This window comes from Pteropus alecto, unplaced genomic scaffold, assembly GCF_000325575.1.
Source record: "Pteropus alecto unplaced genomic scaffold, ASM32557v1 scaffold25, whole genome shotgun sequence".
In the NCBI taxonomy this organism is placed as follows: domain Eukaryota; kingdom Metazoa; phylum Chordata; class Mammalia; order Chiroptera; family Pteropodidae; genus Pteropus; species Pteropus alecto.
Genome location: NW_006441955.1, coordinates 23,003,215 through 23,023,569, shown reverse-complemented (window position 1 = coordinate 23,023,569; position 20,355 = coordinate 23,003,215). Strand labels below are relative to the sequence as shown.

Here is a 20,355-nt window from a genome sequence, read left to right as displayed (position 1 = left end):
AGGCCCCTTTGTCATTAGCATAGATAAACATTGTCTAGGTAACCAAGCCCTCCACCACCAGCAGCAGCTCCTCCAATCTCTGTCCTGGCTGAGCTCACTAGGCAGAGTTAGCACCATCCCTGCACGTGAGGGGAGGGAAAGTTAAAAAATTCAACCAACGCCCTTTGGCTGTCGTGTTTCAATTCATTTGTCAGAGTGTGTCAAAGGGCCCTATAGCAAAGGCTGTACAACTTTTACAAGACATCCAATTTCATTCAGCCTTGAGGGAAGAAAAAGATTGAAGATGCGGCGAGTTGGGGGGAAATGACGAAGAGGAGAGGAAGGAAACTGTATAAACACCTCTTATGCTCTTTGCCCCACTTCTCCAACATTCAGCACTGGAATACTACTGACTCCTTTCTTTTCAGGAATAAAAATAATAACAGTTATCATTTATTGAACACTTGCTATATGCCAAGCACTTTACATCAAATATCTCATTAAATCTTCACAATATTCCTTACATGTTGGCAGCTTTGTCTTCATTTTCTTGGAGGAAACTAAAGCTCAGAGAGGTCAAGTGACATGCCCCAGATCACATCTCATGAGAAGTCTGTCTGGAGAAAACTGTTATCCTCCCCACCCTCCCCATCCCATTCTGGCAATGCATTACCCAGTCTTCCTAAAAGGTAACCAATTAACTACAGTCTGCCTAGACCTCCCCAACTCTGAAATGATATATAAACTTGCCACGAATGATGAAAAAAAAAAGCAGTAAATAAAATATCTTACTCTAGAAGAAATTTAAACAAAAAGCATTATTTATACAAAGTATGCAGTCTTATTTCATATTGTTCCTGACAACAAAGAGTGGGGGAGATATCATTATTATGCCTGGTTTAGACACAGGGAAACAAAGGTTCTAAAATGGTTTGCTGCCTGTCCCCCACTATAAATGAGAGAGTAAGGGCCCCAAGTGACAGCAGTCTCCATTCATCTCATGTACTAATAGATGATCACTGAGTATGCACATCACATCACTCTAACAGGTATATGTGTGACCAAGGACCACATGGATATTTATAACTTAGGAAGAAGCCCATTAGCATTAGCATTATCATTATCACCCCTAATACCTTGGGCTATAAATCTGCACTCTTATGAAAGACAGCACGCAAAGTTCATCAGTATTTGGTCCCCACCTACCTCTCCAACATCACCTTCAACACTTCAGCCAGGGCCAAAAACTTGTAGTTCACCCTGACTAGTATCCCCCTCATCTCTATGCTTTTGTTCTCACTATTCTCTCCGTCTAAGTCACTCTTTCTTGTTTCTCCACCTGGATAATCCCCCTAAGCTTCCTAGACTTCTAGCTGCTTTCCTGGAGCTCCCCAGGCCATGCCTCCTCAGTCAGAGCTCTGAATGCCCTGTGATGATTACACTTATGTCCTTATTCCCTCCACCTTTGAGCTCTGGTATCTTGCAGGCCTCTGCCTCTACACAGAAAGTTCTCAGGAAATGCTGAGAGAAAGAACTCTCAGGCAATCTCAGGTTCTAGCCATAGACCACGGAGGGATGATTTTTTGACAACATGATAGAAATCCTCTCCTATTCTTCTGTATTTCCCTTTATGGCAATCCATGAAAGGCTAAAAAGCAGCCTCTCATAAAACAGTCCATAAAACTATATGTGGTAATTAAGTGTCACCAGTCCACAGAACACCACATGCAGAAAAACAAGGCTGAGGGGACTGTCTTCCTTTCATATGCACTGGAGCTTTCTTTTTCTTTTTTCTGGTAAATTTGTACAAAACGATTATGTTACAGTATTTCCACTTTACTCTCGTTTATTTTTAGGCTATGGCAAGGATGTACAATTCTTGTCATATCTTCAAATCTTCCCTACTGCTCTCCTACAAACATAGTTGGGAAGTTGTGCGTATCAGACACTCGCAAAGCTGAAATCCAAAAAATTCAACAAAGATGAGTCAAATCACCTGTCTCTAAAGACAGGCCCAAAGAACAAGAAGGTGGAGGAACCTTGCTTTAAGAATATGGGGTATGGGAAGGCATAGAATGTAAATTAAAGAGCATAAGGCAGTCTGGGTTTGAATCTTGACTCTACAGCTCACTGCTGCGTGACATCGGACAACTCACCTAGGCAGGACCAGTCACATAACTTGCAACACCCTGTGTAAAATAAAACTGTGGGGCTCCATTTTTCAAAATTATAAAAGACTTTTAGACAGCAACTGCAGACCATTAAATCAAGTGTGGGGCCCTACTAAGCATGGGATCCTGTTGATCATACAAAACCATCCCCTTCATCTGGCCTCTCTGCGCCTCACTTTCCTCCTCTATAAAAGGACACAATAATAGCAAGCACCCATCTTGCAGGGTTGTTGTGAGCATCAGATTAGAAACTCCCATAAAAAATGTTTCTAAGAACACCTGGTACATAACAAAAAATATTAGCTTTTACCATTATTTTTTTGAAAGTCGATTTATGAAACAGATTAAGGCATTGATATTCAATTACAAAATAATTTTTTACCAAGGGATTAACCACAAGGTTCTTTGGATAGCAAACTTCCTTACTTAACTCTGGTTGAGTTTACAAAAGACCAATGCCTGTACTACTTAATTTAAAAAAAAAAAAAATCTATTAGGCAAAACAAAGTATATCTCTAATTGTAGAAACGACCGCAAGACAGAAAGATGAGCTTCAGATAAAATGGCCGAAGATACTTTTTATTTAAGGTCTATAGGAAAGGCAATCTTTTTTCTTTTCCTACCTACCATTCTGACCTGTCTGTAGCACAGTTCTATGTCCAGGACAGGGTTGGGGTTAAGGGTCTTTTGGAGTTGGTCAGAACTGAGGTGGAGTCCCTGGAATTAGATCCACTAGCTCCTGGACTTAATTTCTCTAAACTCTTAACTTCTAAGCACTTAACTTCTCGAAGCCTGCATTTCCTCATCAACAATACAAACCCCCACAGGGCTTACAAAATCACTCACAGAGTTGTTGAAGCTTTGATCCAAAGGTGCAGTGGTATTTAGCTTGAGGTTTAGAGCTCAGTACTGCTGGTGATGCAGCTGCCCCAAGAGCAATAATATGGAACCACATCCCAAATCAGGGCTGGGAAACAACAGGCATTTAATGGGGAATGGGCCAAAAGCATCTCACATCCCCAAATTACAGTTTAAGATTATAAGCATTAACTATTCATCCCTATCATGAAGAATCTAAACTGTGCCATCAAGGATCTAAGAGCTACAAAGGTTATTGCTAAAGATTACTGCAGTCCTACCTGCCCTGACTAAATGAAAATTTCAACACCTGTACTATTCGCTTTATTTGCCAAGAATATTTTGTTTTTAGTAGCACTTTCAAATAGACTGATATATTCACATATCTAAATTTTACAGATTTTACAGATGACATACTCTCACTAAAGTGTAGTCATACAGACTGTGGCCTGGGGCCAGAACAAGACCCCAGTGCAGCCCATTGACTTCAAGGAACGTGTTCCTTAAATGTGACTGACTGTACCACACCCAGGGAGAGAAAGGGCATTGCCATGTTTTAACTTCCACAGCCTTCCGATAGAAAATCTTCCCGTGCAATTATTAAGGCTGCCATAATTGGAACAAGCAACTTCTGAATACAAAGGACAATGACCAGAGCCAATCCAACCAAGGACTGAAAACTCGAAAGGTCGAGTAGACAGTGAGATATTCTATCCCCAGCTCAATGGCCTTGCCACATTTAGTTCTGTGCTTAAACTGTCCCAAAGGTATTCCATTATCCCAAATATTCCAAAGGTGTTCTTTGGACAAAGTCAAGTCCAAACTGCTTAGGCTACCTAATTTCTCATCAGGCACCTCGGTCTAGCCTAAGCTCCAGCCGTACAGAACTACCACTATTCTCCACAAATGTCCTGTTTCAGATTCAGGGCCTGAAAAGATCTTTGAGTTGCTAGAGCAGAGACAGTAAGGCTGAGTGTCTGTGAAGACTGGAGAGGGAGGCAGGAGCAGGTCATATAGACCAGTGGAGTCGTGATAAAAAGATTATAATTTATTCCAAATGAAAGTGAAGCCACTGACCAGTTAGGCAAGGGAATGAGATCATCTTATATGCATGTTTAATTGAGAATTAATTAACATTTAACATTATATTAGTTTCAGGTGTATAACATCATAAGTCTAACTAAAAATCTCACATATAGTTACAATTTTTTTCTTATGATGAGAACTTTCAAGACCTACTCTCTTAGCAACTTTCAAATATACAATACAGTATTATTAACCACAATTGCCATACTGTACATTACATCCCCAGGACTTATTTATTTATAACTGGAAGTTTGTACATTTTGACCCCTGTCACCCATTTTAACCCCCTGCGCCAGCATCTGGCAACCACCAGTCTGTTCTCTGTACCTATGAGAGTTTGTTTTTTGTTTTTTTGTGTTTTTCTAGATTCATATATAAGTGAGATTATATGACATTTGACTTATTTCACTTAGCATAATGCCCTCAAGTGCAAATGACAGGATTTCCTTCTTTTTTATGGCTGAATAATGTTACATTGTACAAACATACCACATTTTCTTTATTCAATTATTCATTGATAGACTTAGGTTGTTTCCACGTCTTGGGTATTGTACATAATGTTGCAATGATTATGGAGGTGTGAACATCTTTCACTTCAGTGTTTTCATTTTATTGGATAAATACCCAGAAGGAGAGTTGTTGGGTCATACGGTAGTTCTATTTTTGATTTTTTGAGAAATCTCCAAACTGTTTTCCACAGCAATCACACCAATTTTTACCTTCCTACCAGAAATGCAGATGGATTGCCTTTTCTCTACATATGTCACCAATGTTATTTCTTGTCTTTTTGATAAAAGCCATTCTAACATCTGTGAGAGAATAGCTCACTGTAGTTTTGATTTGCATTTCCCTGTTGATTAGTGATATCGAGCATCTTTTTGTGTACCTGATGGCCATCTGTATATCTTCTTTGAAAAAATGTCTTTCCAGAGCCTCTGCCCATTTTTTAATTGGATTGTTTGTTTGTGTTTGTTTTTGTTTTGTTTCTGTTTGCTATTAAGTTGCTGGAGTTCTTTATATATTTTGGAATAAACCCTTTATCAGATATGATTTGCAAATACTTTCTCCAAGAATATGACCAGTTAGACATGAGAATGGAGAAGGATAACAAAAGGTTAAAATAAAAGTAGCACATTTTAAGTCAGACAGATATGAATATAGGCCCCTGTCTCCACTACTTACTTTAAGAGAATTACTTAACTTCTCTGAGCTTGTTTCTCTACATGAAAAATGAAAATATATCCACCTGAAACAGACGCTATAGTTTCGCTCACAGAATGTAAGATGATTAGCTCAATGCCTGCCACACAGTAGATGCTCAATAAATAATAACTTCTGCAAGGACAATAACATTGTCTTTCCAAGGCAGGGCTCAAAGACAGTTGCTATGTAATGACCCATAGGGCAAAACTACCTAGCATCTCCTTAAGAACAATACTATCAACTGAATGTAAAAGCCAGCTCTACCAAAGAGAGCCAAAAGTCTGCAATGTATCCCCTAAACGACACAAGAGATAATGTCTGAATTTAAGATTCCTTTTGTTAAATGAAAAGTTAAACAGCCTGAACAACTGATAACTTATTTGTATAAAATGTTTAGTTTTATTTTATCATTGGCTCACCCCCATTTGATAGATAAAATGTCTATCTGCCATAAATAAGTATACTTATCTCTTTGGCACATTTTAATGTCCAGTATTCTGTTTGAAAGTCTGCTTACGCATTGTAGGAAAATCATAACTGGGACAAGTAATTTCCAAATAAAAAGGACAATGACTAGAGTCAGTCCAAAAACCCTGAGTACTCTAAATGACAAGAAGATAATAGAATGTTCTTTCTGGCTCAGTACCTCCACTGCATTTAATAATCTGTTTAAAACCCAATTCCAGAGAATAAAGTTCACACTCCTTGGCTGGACCTATATGATCCTTATGATCTGACCCCTACTATATCTTCTCCTCCAGCTCCCTGAACCAGATCCGTGACAGCGATCCACAACTCTTCACTATTCCTCAAAATAACCTGTTGCTTCTTGCCAACATATCCTTGTATATGCTATTCTTTTTTCCTAAAATTAATTCATGTGTTGACCACACTGTGCTAGATGCTAAGTACATAGTGATGAACAAAATAAGCATGATCCCTGCCTTTTAAGTCTTTTCACTAACTGGTAAACAAATATGCATGTATTTATAATTAAGAAAGTGCTATGCACGCAGTAAACAGGGAAGCATAACAGGGAATATCAGGAAGAGTTACATTTCATTGGCATAACCAGCAAAGCCTGTGTGAGGCCATGAATATTAATCTGAGATGTGAAAGGTGGGAAGAAATTGCCTCGAAAAGAACCTGGGGGCAAGGTATGACAGCAGGGAAACAGCAGCCCAAAGGCTCTAAGGCAGGAAGGAGCTTGACATGGTCTAAGAACTGGATGGAATAGAAATGAGGAGTGGAAAGTTTAGATTTTGTCCTAAGTGAAATAGAAAGCCACCAAAAGGTTTAGGCAGGGAACTACCATAATCTAATTTACTTTTTCAAAGATCACGCTGCTGCTCTGTGTCATCATCCAGGAGAAAGGCAACAATGGGGAGGAGGAAGAGAAGTCAAGAGGGAAAACTGCCTGGCATTCCCCGCCTAGTCAGAACAATGAGCTTGTGCTCAAGTACAAACACCATCTCTACAAGGAAATTAATTTCACCAGGTTGATGACCCAAGTGGGTCTTCCTAAGTGTGATCTTATTCAAAATTCTTCAAAGGCATAAGAAAAAAGAAAAAAAAACTCAAAGAATTTTTTTATTCAGTTTATCTCGTCAAAAGTCAAGCAGTCTTTTTTTTTTTATTTCCACAAGCTCCTTGAAGTGGGTTGACTTCATATTGAATGGATTTCAATAGTCCTAAGTGACTGCACTAGGAAGTAAACCATCAAAGTAGCAAAAAAAAAAATACATATATATGTGTGTGTGTGTATATATACATACACATACACACACACACACACACACACACACACACACGCATGCAACAAGATTCAAGGCCATGCACACATTTGCTACATACACAGACATCAGAGCCAAACTCCTTGGGTTCAAATCTCACCACTATTAAAAATAGTTTTGCGACCTTCACCACTCTGTGCCTCAGTTTCCTTCTCTGGAAAATAGGGATTAAATAAATTAATAAGTGTAAAGTGCTGAGAAAAGTGCCTGGGCCTTACTATATGTAGTAAAGTTTACTTAATAATAATAATTATAAAAATAATATGGTCACACAAATTTTCTACTCACTAGCCATGGAACCTTGAGCAAAGAACCTGAGTTTTCTCTAAGTCTCTGAGTTTCCTCACAGATGAAATAGATATGATAATAATAGCATTTTTCTCACAGGATTGTTGAATATTAAAGGCATATATGTGTATGCCTTAAATATAGTACCTACAATAAAGTTAGTGACCAGAAAATGTTTACTAATGTTATTTTATCATTAAAGTTGATATTATTATTGTGGGCAAGTTAGAAATAGGTTTGTCCATTATAGGAATAGATTCTATTATGTGTATTTTACTTTGGCTAAACTCCTGGATTCAAATCCTACCCATCCTTTAATAGTTGTATGACCTTAGGAGGTTACTTAGCCTCTCTAAGCCTCGATTTCCTCAATTATATGGGAATTAATAATAGTATGTACTTTATAGGTTTTAAGGATTAAATGAGATAGTGGAAAAATATAAAGCCCCAACACAGTACCTGTAAGCACTCAGTAAATGTAAGCGACTGTTACGATTAATATTATTATTCATAAAGACCTTAATATTCCCTTAGAAAGGAATTAAGTCTTCGGCTTCTCTTTTATCTCCATTCCCTCTATCCCTCCTCTCACCATAGTGCTTAGATTCTCTCTAAGTGCTTGATAATAAACTCCCTCTTCACAAGTCTCTGTTTGCTGAAGATAAGAGGGAAAAAGGTCAAAGGCATACCCCTTTAACCCACACAAATCTGGAAGAAAATATAGCAAATTTCAATTATTCTAATACAAAAATTTAGAGTGGCATATGGTTTGGCTGTCATTTCTTTAAATAAGGTTTTAATATCCAGGGTCAAAGATAAGTAAATGGAAAACAAACCTTACTTTACCAACAAGTTATAAGTCACATGCAGAAATCTTGGCTCAGCTCAAGCCATCAACCGTGCTGCTGGGGTTAAACAGCATGGCAGAATTAAATAAACATTAAACCAGCCAAGAAACAAATAATTAAGTGATATAAACTAGGGTCAGAGAGGGAGATCCTCTTACTCCCAACTGAAAGAATGACAGGAAAAATATATAAGGCAGCAGGCATAAGGTGGCAGTGGTTCAGGTACTTGCTTGCTTCTGGGGAATAAATTTTATCCTAGAAATGAGGAGAAAGAAAGGAGGAACTACAAGGTTGAGAAGGAAGTTTAGCAATAAAACAGCAAATGCGAGTAGTAGTAAAGTCTACCTCCAGGCAGTTGTGGCAAAGGTGTGGGAGATGACATACATGGGCTGTCTCGAACACCATGCCAATGATTTTGTACCAGGCAAAAAAAATGAATTACATTTCCCAGAGAATTCCTAATAGAATGGCTTCTATCCCAGTACTCTATAAGAGGGTGTCCTCTCCTTGACAATAAAGTTCTATAAGGCCTCCCTTCTACAAGGCTGAGATTATGGTTCTTTAGACATACTACCTAATGATTCAGATCACACTTGTATTGGGGAGGGGCCCAGAGGCTAGAGATGAAAGCGAGAGATCAGAAAAAGGGCTGAACGATAAATAAAGGCATAAAAATAGAGAGCCAGGAGAAAGCAAAAGAGAAAACTTAGAGATTTATTTTCTGCTTCATGCCAATGTGACCCTATGAGAAGAGATTAAATCAGCGGTTTCTAACCTTTTTTGTTACTTATTTAGAGATTTATTTTCTGCTTCATGCCAATGTGAGCCTATGAGAAGAGATTAAATCAGCGGTTTCTAACCTTTTTTGTTACTTATTAAAATCCCAACAAGGCTATGAATCGTCAACATGAAAATTAAAAAAAAAAGTTATCATCTTTCACCAGCTTTCACTCTTTATTCCTAATCCTTAAATAATGACTTCTTAAATATGAGACTGCCGTATTAACCAGTTACCCAATAAACTTAATTAAAAATAAATAAATATGAGACTGCCTAAGCCAATAATTAAGATGGTGAACTCTAGCAACAACGCATTAACTTTTGTGACCAAAGCCAGTACAATTTGACTCTAGAAGCTGTTTCCTGCACACCCATATTTTCTTGTTAGCCAGTAGGAAAACAGGAAGCCACAGAGCAGGAACATACAATACAATCAACAGGAACCTAGTTGATAAATCATCATAAACTGAATTGAAATTGATTTGAAAGAAACTGAGTTTCCAGGAACACATGAGGGATGTCACCTATAAAGGGTTCATTTCAGGTCCTGCCCCTGACTGTGGACACACAGGCACATCCATTTCAACATTCACAGTGGCCTGAGCCCCATGACATCAGAAAACTTGAGGTTTAATGAGAACAATGGAGGCAGAAATCAAATGATTACAATGCTTATGGAGTTGATTAGAATGCACTTGACTTTAATTTCTAAATCAACTGGAATTTTTAGTCAGTTCTGCTGGGGAGTAGTACATGGGCTTGGAGCCTTCTGTAACTCAACAATTACTTATTGAGCGGGATCTAGTATGGCAGGGCTACTGAGAGTGTGGTCCACAGAAGGGCATCATCAGCATCACCCTGGAGCTTGTTAGAAATGGAAATTCTTGGGCCCCACGCCTGACCTACATACAGAACTATAAACTCTGGGGGTGGGACTTAGCATCTAGCTAACAAGCAGAGTTGGGCAGGGGGTCTTGGTGCAAGCTGAGCAACACTGTGGTCAGCATATCTGTTACAAGCCAACAGACTTAGGGATCGGGCTTTGTAGTATAAATTCTGGCCTCATTACGTGACTTTGGAGAGTTATTTATCCTGTCTAAGCTTCACTCTCCTCTTCCACATGAAGCGCTTGGCTCCCTGTTCAGTAAATATCCCTGACATTCATAGTATGAGGCCCCAAGGTTAGTGCTAGCCACACATGCATGAACCCATACTGCCCCTGACTCTGGCTCTTACAGTCTACTGGAAGAACTTAACAGTCTAGCACAGGGCTCACTTTATCTGTGAAGAGACAGACTGTAAATACTCAAGGCTTTGTGAGCCATACAGTGCACATGTCCACTTCTCAACTCTGCCACTGTAGCATGAAAGCATATGTAAACACAAGGAAATAAATAAGCATGGCTGTTTCCAAAAAACCTTATTTATGAACACTGATATTTGAATTTCACACATTTTCACATGTCATGAAATCTTAATCTTCCTTTGATTTTTTTCAACCATTTAATAATGCCTATCCTGAGATCCTATTGTAAGATAATAAATATCTGTAAAATACCTGGTAGGCTGCCTGCCAGAGAGAAGACACTCAGCAAATGGTTCCTACTGTCATTATTATAATGAAATGTTCATCTCATGAAAAAATGCTAACACCCTATGATAGAGAAAGACTAAGTGGAGCAGGGCAGGAATACAATGCAGAAGTGCATGCAGGTAAAACTGAGCTGCAGGTTTACAAATTGATTTGTTCTAAGCACCATTGGACATATGTCTTATTAGCATATCACTGAATTTATATACACCCAAATAAGCAGTGAAAAAAAATAAACAAACTATACAAAGGAACTCCAATCACCTTACTCTTTTGACTTAAAAGAAGACATGTGGTTTATTCCGGAGGTCTAAATTGCTACCATATGTGACCGCCCTCCTGGAGCAAAGAAATAACTCAAATAAGAGTGTATAACGTCTCTCTCTGACCTCAAAGCCTCCAGGAGTTCACACAACCATACTGAGACCAAAGCAGCACTCCCTAAGAAGAATTCACAGCTGCTCAACATCTGGGGGACCAATGTGGCTCAGGATATACAAAAACCTGGGACTCCATCTTCAGATGAAATTTCAAAGGTTCATCAAAGTCTCCGATGTGTCCCTGGATCCAGCACTCCTTCCTTGCTCTTCGTTTGCTTTCCTTTGGCTGCGAAGAGTCTGACCAACAGAGGTAGTCTCTACTGACCAACGGAGGTAGTCTCCACCCAGTAGGCAATCCTTTCCCCAGCCTCATACACTGCTCTCATCTCACTGCCTCCGAGTTTAGCGGTCCCTTCTGATGGTGAAGATGAACACCTGAACAACCATGCTGTCCAATGTCGCAGCCACTACCCACAGGTGGCTGTTGAGCACTTGAAACATGGCTGCCTTGACTGAGGAATCGCATTTTTTATTTCATTTTATTTTACTTGACTTACATTTAAAAACCAATACTTGTTTCAACTCTTGGAAAACTCTTAAGCATTCTTAGAGCCACTTGGCTATGTGAGTCTACATTTTTGACTGTATATTTTACAAAATCCAAATACGGATCAAGTATTTCTGATGAAAACTTAGCATTCAAATTGAGATATGCTGTCATGGCAAAACAGACATTGGATTTTGAAGACTTCTGAAAAAAGAATATAAATATCTCATTAATCATTTTTATATGGACTATACATTAAAATGAAAATGTTTTTGATATATTGGGTTAAATAAAATATATTATTAAAGTAAATTCTGCCTGTTTGTTTTTGCTTGTTTTTTGTTGTGGCTCTTAGAAAACGTAAAGTTGCATAAATGGCCTGCATTATGTTTTGACTAGACAGCACTGCCACAGAGGACTGAATAAATGTATTATCATCATTACCCATATTCATCACAAGGGTGGAATCAGACTCAGAGTCAGCCCCGCTCTGACCTCTGCACCCACAGATCTTACTGCCGATGCTCTAGAAAACAGCTCTTCTTTCCTGGTTACTGTTTTCCCTGGCTGATAAGGCAAACCCTTCACAAATAGAAACTTTCATTTCTCTTTCTTTAGAGACTAGTACATTGTTGGGGCCAAGAAGACCAAACCAGGAATGGCAGCCCTCTCTCTGCAGGTGTGTATCCCACTTGTCCTGAGGAGTGGAATTGTCCCAAGACAGTCATTTGCTCACTCTAGTCCTAAAATCTAAGATGAGCTCCATGTGCACATTTTAATCTCACATCATGACTCATTCCCAATGCAGAACATACACATTTTACTTCCAATTCCCTTGTGGTCATGACCTTCTCAGAGAAAGATACAAATATAGTTTTTATAACTGACCAAAGAAATTTTCCCTTTGTGTCTGATAAATGCACAGCTAATAAATTCACTAAGAAACAAAATAGCCTTTGAAATTAGAGGGATGTCCCTTTCAGAAAAAGATTTTGCATGCAAGAATTTTCAAATCTGAGAAAAATATTAGGTGATGATTGAACGAATGTGGATGAACATTTCTATTTTTATATTTATATTTACTGTGTATATGCAGAGACACATTTTTTTTTTTTTACATAAACACTAGAATGACTCAAGTATAAGGATCTCTCTTTTTCCTGGCCCCTGATCAATGCCTTTAGGAGTTAACTTTCCCCCACTCTCCCAAGTACCAGATGTTGTGAGCCTCAACCCCTTCACATCACACAGGAAATGAGAGACAGGCCTGGAGATATGGGGTGTGGGGCAAGGGGTTCCTCTGAGAATGTTACGTACCCCGAGCCTGCTATTTATTGAAGTCTCTGAATACCCTAGGCCAAGATCTCTGACTTAGGGACTTTAAATCAATTCAAAATCAGAATCAGAGCCTATTCTCAATTCTGGAGCTGAGGATGTCAAAAAACAATAGTAAAAGGGCAGATAATCCCTTCACCTCATTTGAGCCATTTCCTAGAACTATCTTCCTGCTAACAAACCCTGAGAGACAGAGCTACTAACAGGAGAGGAATTAACCAATTTGAGGTTTAGCTCCTCTCCCTTTCCGGGCTCTGGCGGAGGTGCTAATTGGCAATAAAATGCATAAAAGGTGTACATCAGAATGGCCAGGGACAGACAGGATCTGGATAATCCATAAACTGAATAATGAGCCTTTTAATAACCAGGAGCTAACTGCAGCTTTCTGTAATGGGATCCTGGTAGCACCTGGTAGCACCAGTAAATTCACTCTCTCCAATTAGAAAAATGCCTTCCTCCACTTTTCCCTGAAGCCACACAACAGAAAAGAACTAGTCCAATTCCCAGCCCTCAGGCACAAGTATGTGTTAAATTCTCACAAACAGACATTTTCCTCCTGAGGAGGAGATTTCATTACTTTCAGCAGTCATCTACTGGAAAGCTTCATAGGCTCGCTCTGCTTTCCCCAAATCTAAACCCTTCTTTCTCCTACCAGTCCCCAAAATAGATTGCCTGGATTCAAGCTGTTATCTAATTATTAATAATATGAGTAGCAGTTTTCCCTTCTACGTACAGTGCATTCTGCTTTACGAAGTGTATTTGTCTTTTGGACTCCAACACCACCAAAGCGGGGATCCAGGCTGGGGAGCCTGAAGCTTATACAACTTGTGGGTCTCTTTAAGAAAATAAATATAAAATCATAAATACAAAAATGCCAGGGCCTCTTTCCAGAGCCTTTGAGGAGCCCTGAAGCTTGGCCTAATGGGTAAATTCAACTCTGTACCACCCCTTTCCTTCACTTCCACCCCCAAAAAGACATGCATGGTTTTCAGGCAAGGGAAGGGGGTCATGTGACTTACCAGGGTCAAGGGCTATTCAGTATTAGAGACAGAATTAGAATCTTCCTATCTCCCTAGTCTCTATGGCCCCTCTATTCCCTCTAGTTCCTCTGTCACAAAGGAAAGTTTGAGGACAAAATAAATAAAAACAACATAGCTAAAAGTGATCCCCACCAGACTGGCATTAGGAAGCTGTCTAGCCTGAGTATTGCTTGGGTAGAAGATGGTAAAATAAACTCAAATCCCCTATAAATAACCACTTAATTAGCACTGAAGGTAAAAGACAGTACATAACCACACAGAGGTAGAGTAAACCCACCTTCACCACTTGCTAACCATAGGATTTGGGACAAGTTACTTAGTATCTTTATTTGTAATAAAAGTTTCCATGAGATGATACATGTAAAGCACTTCGCACAGGACTCAGCCTGAACTCTCTAGGTCTTCAGTAAGTAGCAACTATTATTGCTGCTGTTATCATCAATTCACCCAAAAAGCACTGCTTTTACACAAGCAACCCATTCCTCAAAGTGTGCTAATGGAAGTTGCAAAAACATCTGCGCAGTCACCATAAGACTGAAAATGAGGCCAGGCACCTACTGAGACCTCAGCATTTCTTGTGCAGCACAGAGAAATGTCATAGCAGATTTATTAGACAGAGCGTCTTATCTGTTCTACTCGCTGGAGTTATCTTAGAGTTTCAGATTTATAACCTGTGTATCTGTGTGAACTCTCTGTGGCTTCCAGTCTCAGTGAAGGCATATTATTTTCTAATGCTTTGAGACCTCATAGTTTGAGAAGCACAAATTGTTGTTGTGGCTGTTTGTTTCTTTGTTTTGTTTTCTACTTTTACTTGTTTGTTTCTTTTAACTTGAGGAAACCAAAATGGTCACAACAAAAGAGAAGCCACTCTTATACTTTCCTTCTTTCTTCCTTCTGGTCCAGTTTTCTCTTCCCTCTCCACCCAGATTTCAAATTGGCTCCAGAATTTGAGAAGTAGTAACAGATCTATAAGATATAAACTGAGAAAGAACTTAAGAGGAAAACCAGTTGATAAACTCTAATCTATTTGCTGTATGTTAGAGTGAAAAATCCATGCTACATTCATGAAGAATTCAGTTGTTTACAGAGATAGGTTAAGCCCAGGTCCATAATTTGCATCTCAAAATAATAATAATAATAACAATATTTATACATTCAATAAACACTTAGGGAATAACTTACTGAGAGTCAGGCTAGTTCTTATCAATACCAAATTGAATAAGACAAGGCCTTTTCTTCACCTAAGACTCAACTGGGTAACCACCAACAACACCCTCACCCAAATTCTTCCATACCACTATGTATACCTTTCAAAATATTTTGCATATTTGGAATTACTAGTTTAATTACTTTCCTTCCCATTGAGTCTATAATCTTACTTAGGGCAAGTACAGTATTCATTTACAGACACTTAATAAACACTAGCTGATCATCAACCCATTGAGGGACTCTGCCCTCAAACTAAAGTTATAATCAAACTAAAAAGTTTGGCATGTAAACAGCTACTTGACAGAATAGGGCAATACCTGCTACTACAGAGATAAGAACTAAGACAATGGGAGCACAAAGCAAGCAGGGAAGGCTTGACTGCAGTTGTAACGCTGAAATAGAAGTTGAAAGATGAGTTGAATTTCTGTCAGTGCAGGAAAAGTAATAGAAACGGAATTTTCTGTGGAGAAAACTGTATGTATAATAACAATTAATAGCTAATAATTATCAAGGACTTATTATATGCCAGGTTCTGTTCTACAGAAATTAGCTCATTTATTCCTCATAACCTTTAGAAGTAGGAACTATTTTTGCTCCCATTTCACAGGTGAGGAAACTGAGACTTAGAGACCTCACTGCTGAAACAGGTTGGTCTGACATCAGAGCCCAGGATTTCAATCCATATGCTAGGCTACAAAGGCAAAGAATTATGAGAAGAAGTGCTGCAGGAACAGTCTTGGGATAAGTTTAGACAAGTGTCTGAACTATGGGTAAGGGAGTGGTAAAGCCAGATATGTGGACTGGCCAGATTCTGAAGGAACTTGAATGCCACACTAAACAGTTTGGTTTATCCCACAGGAGTTGGAGAGCCATGGCAAGCATTTAAACCTACAAATGACATGACCAGCATTGCACTTGATCGGCACTGCATAATACTCTGAGACTGATGTGGAAGATGGGCCAGATTGTGAGTAGCCTAAAGAAGGCTATTTCAAAAGACCAAATACTAGGCTCAGGACAAGGCAAAAGGAGTAAGGATGGAAAGCAACAGCCAGATTTGAGAGATTTTCCTGACATAGAATTGATGCAATATGATGAAGGATTAGGTTTGGTTTAGGGGGAGGAAAAATAAATGAGAAGATACCAAGTTCATAATTTGATATCTACATTCATCCAATTTTCCATTAAGTGAATAAATGTTATACAAGAACAGGTGTCAAGTAGAGACACACACCTAGTCACACATCTATTGTGTTATTGTCTAACTGCTTCATGTTGATAAGTCTCATCAACCTGGCAAAACCATAATCTTCTCCAAGGCAGAAATGACACAAGTGTCTTGTGTCCACATGTCCACTTAATGTCCATTTCAGTGCTAGATACAAAAGAAAACTGAATACAACTCACCAAATAGTTGTTAAATAGCAAAGGTTTAAAAGATACTGTGCCTCAAAAAGGACCTGCTGATCAAAGGTAGAAATCATAGAAGAAAATCTAAATGGGTTTTATTAAGTAAAATTATTAAGTGATTTATAAAAGAAGCAAAACAAATGGCAAATATAAACTAAAAAGTTTACTTTGCTAGTAATCAAATAAATACAAAGTAAATATTTATCTGTCTATCAAAATTCAAAGACTTTTAAAACAGTCCATGGAGAGAGACTGGTCCTAGACTTGTTTGCCATGGCTCTGCTAACCAGGAGAGCTGCCTAACCAGGAGCAAGGCAAGAAAAGAATCTATAAGACTTTGTTTTTCACTACAGTATAAACAGCCTATCTTTACTAATATGCATATATTCTCATCTAACCCCTAGAATGACCCACTGAGAAATGCATGATCATCTCCATTTAAGAAACCTGGGCAGTGAAATCAAGAAACTTGCTTGTGGTTATACAATTTGTAAGTGGTGGAGCCATAATTAAAATTCACATATTTTTGACTTCAAAGCCTATGCAATGTGAAGTGAGTATGAACTCCACAATTAAACGATTATTGAGATAATTAATCATCATTCTGTTACGAGAGCGAGCTCTATGTATGGACAGAATGGGCCCCCACCACGCACAGCAGCTTGAGGGGATAGTTCTGTATCCCCCAAAAGACCACCATTACCTGCCATGGCATAGGCTTCTCAGCTAGTCAGAGATTCCCACTATTAAGGCACTATTGTGTAGGTAATAGTGAGACTTTAATCAACCTCTCTGTATCTCAGTTTTTTCATATGCAAAAAATGGATAATAAAATCTACCTCAAAAACCTGTTACGGAGATTTGCTTTTGCCCACAGAATAAAGCTGACAATGCCTCTAAAGTTATCTTTCTAAAACATAAGCTCCATCACAGTAAATATTATTTGGTTTTCAAAACCCAGATCTAGTATAAGTGAGAAGCTTGTCTTAATTACCAGATGAGAGTATTCATTGCTCTCTCCCTCCCTGCTTCTATCATGCCTTCACAAACCTGTATTATTCTTCACATTGTAACAGACATTAATTTACTTTTCCATTTTCCCTACTATGCTGTGAGCCACTTGAGAATGGAGTCAATAGCTTATATATCTTATGATGTCAACACCAAGTCCAAGACCAACATATGGCGGGAAATGTTTCATTAAAAAAAAAAAAAAAAAAACCCAGTCCATCATTTTACCCTCACAAAACCCTGTCAGGCCATTATGATAATTATTTGCATTCTACAACTTGAGCAAATTGAGCATCCAAGTTGCAGTGACTATTATATCATATGAAATGGGCTAAGGATATAGTACAGACTAATTAAACTTTAGTTATTATACATCAGGTAAAAATGGCACATATCAAAAGCCTATGCCATAAAGTATTTTTCACATCCTATCTTATTTCATCCCCATAGCAACCTGTGGAGTACGTGCTATTACTTTGATCTTATATTGAGGAAACAGACTCAGATATTTAAACAACTTCTCCAAGGTCACACAGGTAAGCAATTGGCAGAGCCTGAATTCAGACCAAGGTATTTCTGAGTCCAAAGCCTTTGCTCTTTGCAGGTTACCTGTTTGGATCCCAGATTAGTTTCAGTGTAGAAAAAATAAGAAAGACTCAGATATGCCCTAAATGTCTGAGGTCAGTATGAGGTGCTGGAAAGGAAAGGTTGGATGAGATTCATATGTAGCTTGGGACGAGTATTAAAAATGTTAGGAACGTGTAGAGGATAAGGCAGGGGAGAAACCAAAAGTAAAGGAGACCACCAACAATAAATGCCATGTTCAACTTCTCTTTCAGCTAATAATACAAGAAATAGTAGAGATGATTCATATTCATATTTCAGTCCTTGTGTTAAGTCTCTAAGGTAAAAATCTCATATTGTAATACTGATGTATTATTTCTTCTTGATCTTGCTACCATTTGTTATGTCCCAGCAAATGTTCCAAATCCAAACAGGAAGCTTAGAGAAGTCACAGGAAATATCCAATCTCCTTTACTCTAAGAAATGGAAACAAGCTCTACTAGGTTAGTCTCTTATTTGTGTCAAGGCATGTTGGAACTAATACAACAGGAGATGGCTTCAAATCATCCTACAGATAAGCAAATACTATTTCATAAAAACATAACGAGAAAAAGTTGCTTTGTGGTGTTTTCTTTTGTCACACACAGCTCTCCCCTCAAGCTTGGAACAATGGGCCATTTATTTGCATTCTCCCAGGAAACCTTCATGCTATGATTGTTTTTGATTCATACATTCAGGAATCAAGTTAGGCAGGAGTAGAAACAATAGTGCAGAAAAGCGAACAAACAAACCAAAAAACCCCTCTACCTGTAGGATGAAAAGTTCTCAGGTGAGACACTCACACCAAGTCCTTTCACCTGATGCTACAAGGCTGTGAACTCAGAAAGATGCTCAGTCCAAGCTAAGAATCCAGACTTGGAGAAAGAAAACTCAATTAAAAGTAAAGGGGTGGCGGAGAGGACTCCGATAAGGAGTAAAATCATTTTGCTTTTTCAAATTTATGAGCAAAAGGAAGGTCTGAGATACCCCACTAACAAATACACCTACCTGTGAACTTTTCCAAAGTAGAGCTAATGGCACATACAGCCAACAGATTTCATAGAAAACTCATGCCTAAAGGACAACCTGTAAACTCAGAAGTTTCTGTCTTCATATGATCAAATGCAGTAGAATTTCTTTCTGATCACTCTCACTCCCATTCAAAGTGCTATCCCAGTCATAGCCAATAACCCATACCCAGCCACTCTTCTTCTCTCCGTGGCCCCTGAAAGGCCTCAGGCAACAGAGCCGCAGGACCCGCGGGAGCACCCCTCCCCTTCTTGCCATCCCCATTATTCGGCACGCAGCCCTGCTCTCCCCTGGAGCCAACAGTCTGCAGCTCCTTCAATGCAGGCGCGAGCAGACAGGAATGGTGGGAAGAGAAGCTGTGCTAGCTGCATGTTTCAGAATCCCCCTCCATATGCATTTGCCAAAAGAACAAAAAGAAAATCAGTGCCAAGAAAAGACAACTGAGATGAGGATGCGGTGGGACCGCGGCTGACTCCATGCCTCTTAACAGCAAGGGGCTGGCCAACCACGCGTTGGAGCCACAGATTCTAGTCGTTACCTTCAGGATGCAGGCCATGACGCTCCACCGGCCCTCTGGGCACAGAGAAGCGCGCGCGCTTGGGTCGCGGGAGTCCCGGGTCAGGCTGGAGGCTGGTACCGCGGCAGGACCGCTCCAGCCCACATTCCCGCAGATCCAAATAAGGGGACCGCGGAGTGAGCTGCGCGGGCACAGGCCCCGCCCCCTGGCCTCGGCCCCGCCCCCGGTCCAGTCACTGGCAGACGGCCCACGAGGCTCCGCCCCCGGGTCACGTACCGTCCCGGGCGCCGGTGGCCGTTGCTTGGTGCTTGCTACTTTTTCTTTTCTTTCTCTCTCTCTCTCTTTTTTTCCTGTAAACGTTCTGCTGTTCAACCTATACAAAGTCTGCTCAGCAGCGGGCAAGGATCTGGGTCTCGCTGGGGAGAGCGTGCAGTCTTTTCTACTGCTCGATTCCGTCTCCTCTAAGAGACCAAAAGAACTCCTTGCGGACATTTCACACTTTTTAAAAAGTTAATTGGGTTTGGAATCACCCTTCTAAAGGCATCATCAAAGGATTCTTCAAAAGGAGCAAATGCAATTCTCCCTGGGTCGTTTAAGGATACAGACTTCACTCTGCTTCAAAACTGTGATGGACTTATCTAAAATCAATAATAAGGGAATTCAAATACCTATTAATGAAAGATGCCATGAACCTTACACTATGTATGTTTTGTGTATGTACACATACACACACGTAT

General features: G+C 39.4%; 1 protein-coding gene across 1 annotated transcript in view; it reads right to left on the bottom strand.

Annotated features, from left to right (window-relative positions):
- The window catches only part of ST6GALNAC3 (ST6 N-acetylgalactosaminide alpha-2,6-sialyltransferase 3), a 486,754-nt gene extending 466,923 nt beyond the window's left edge, over positions 1-19,831 (bottom strand). The window contains exon 1 of the mRNA XM_006919335.3: positions 19,640-19,831. Within this exon, the coding sequence (XP_006919397.1) occupies positions 19,640-19,657 (18 nt within the window). The 5' untranslated portion in view covers positions 19,658-19,831. The remainder of the gene's footprint in view (positions 1-19,639) is intronic.
- Between the last annotated feature and the right edge of the window lie 524 nt (positions 19,832-20,355).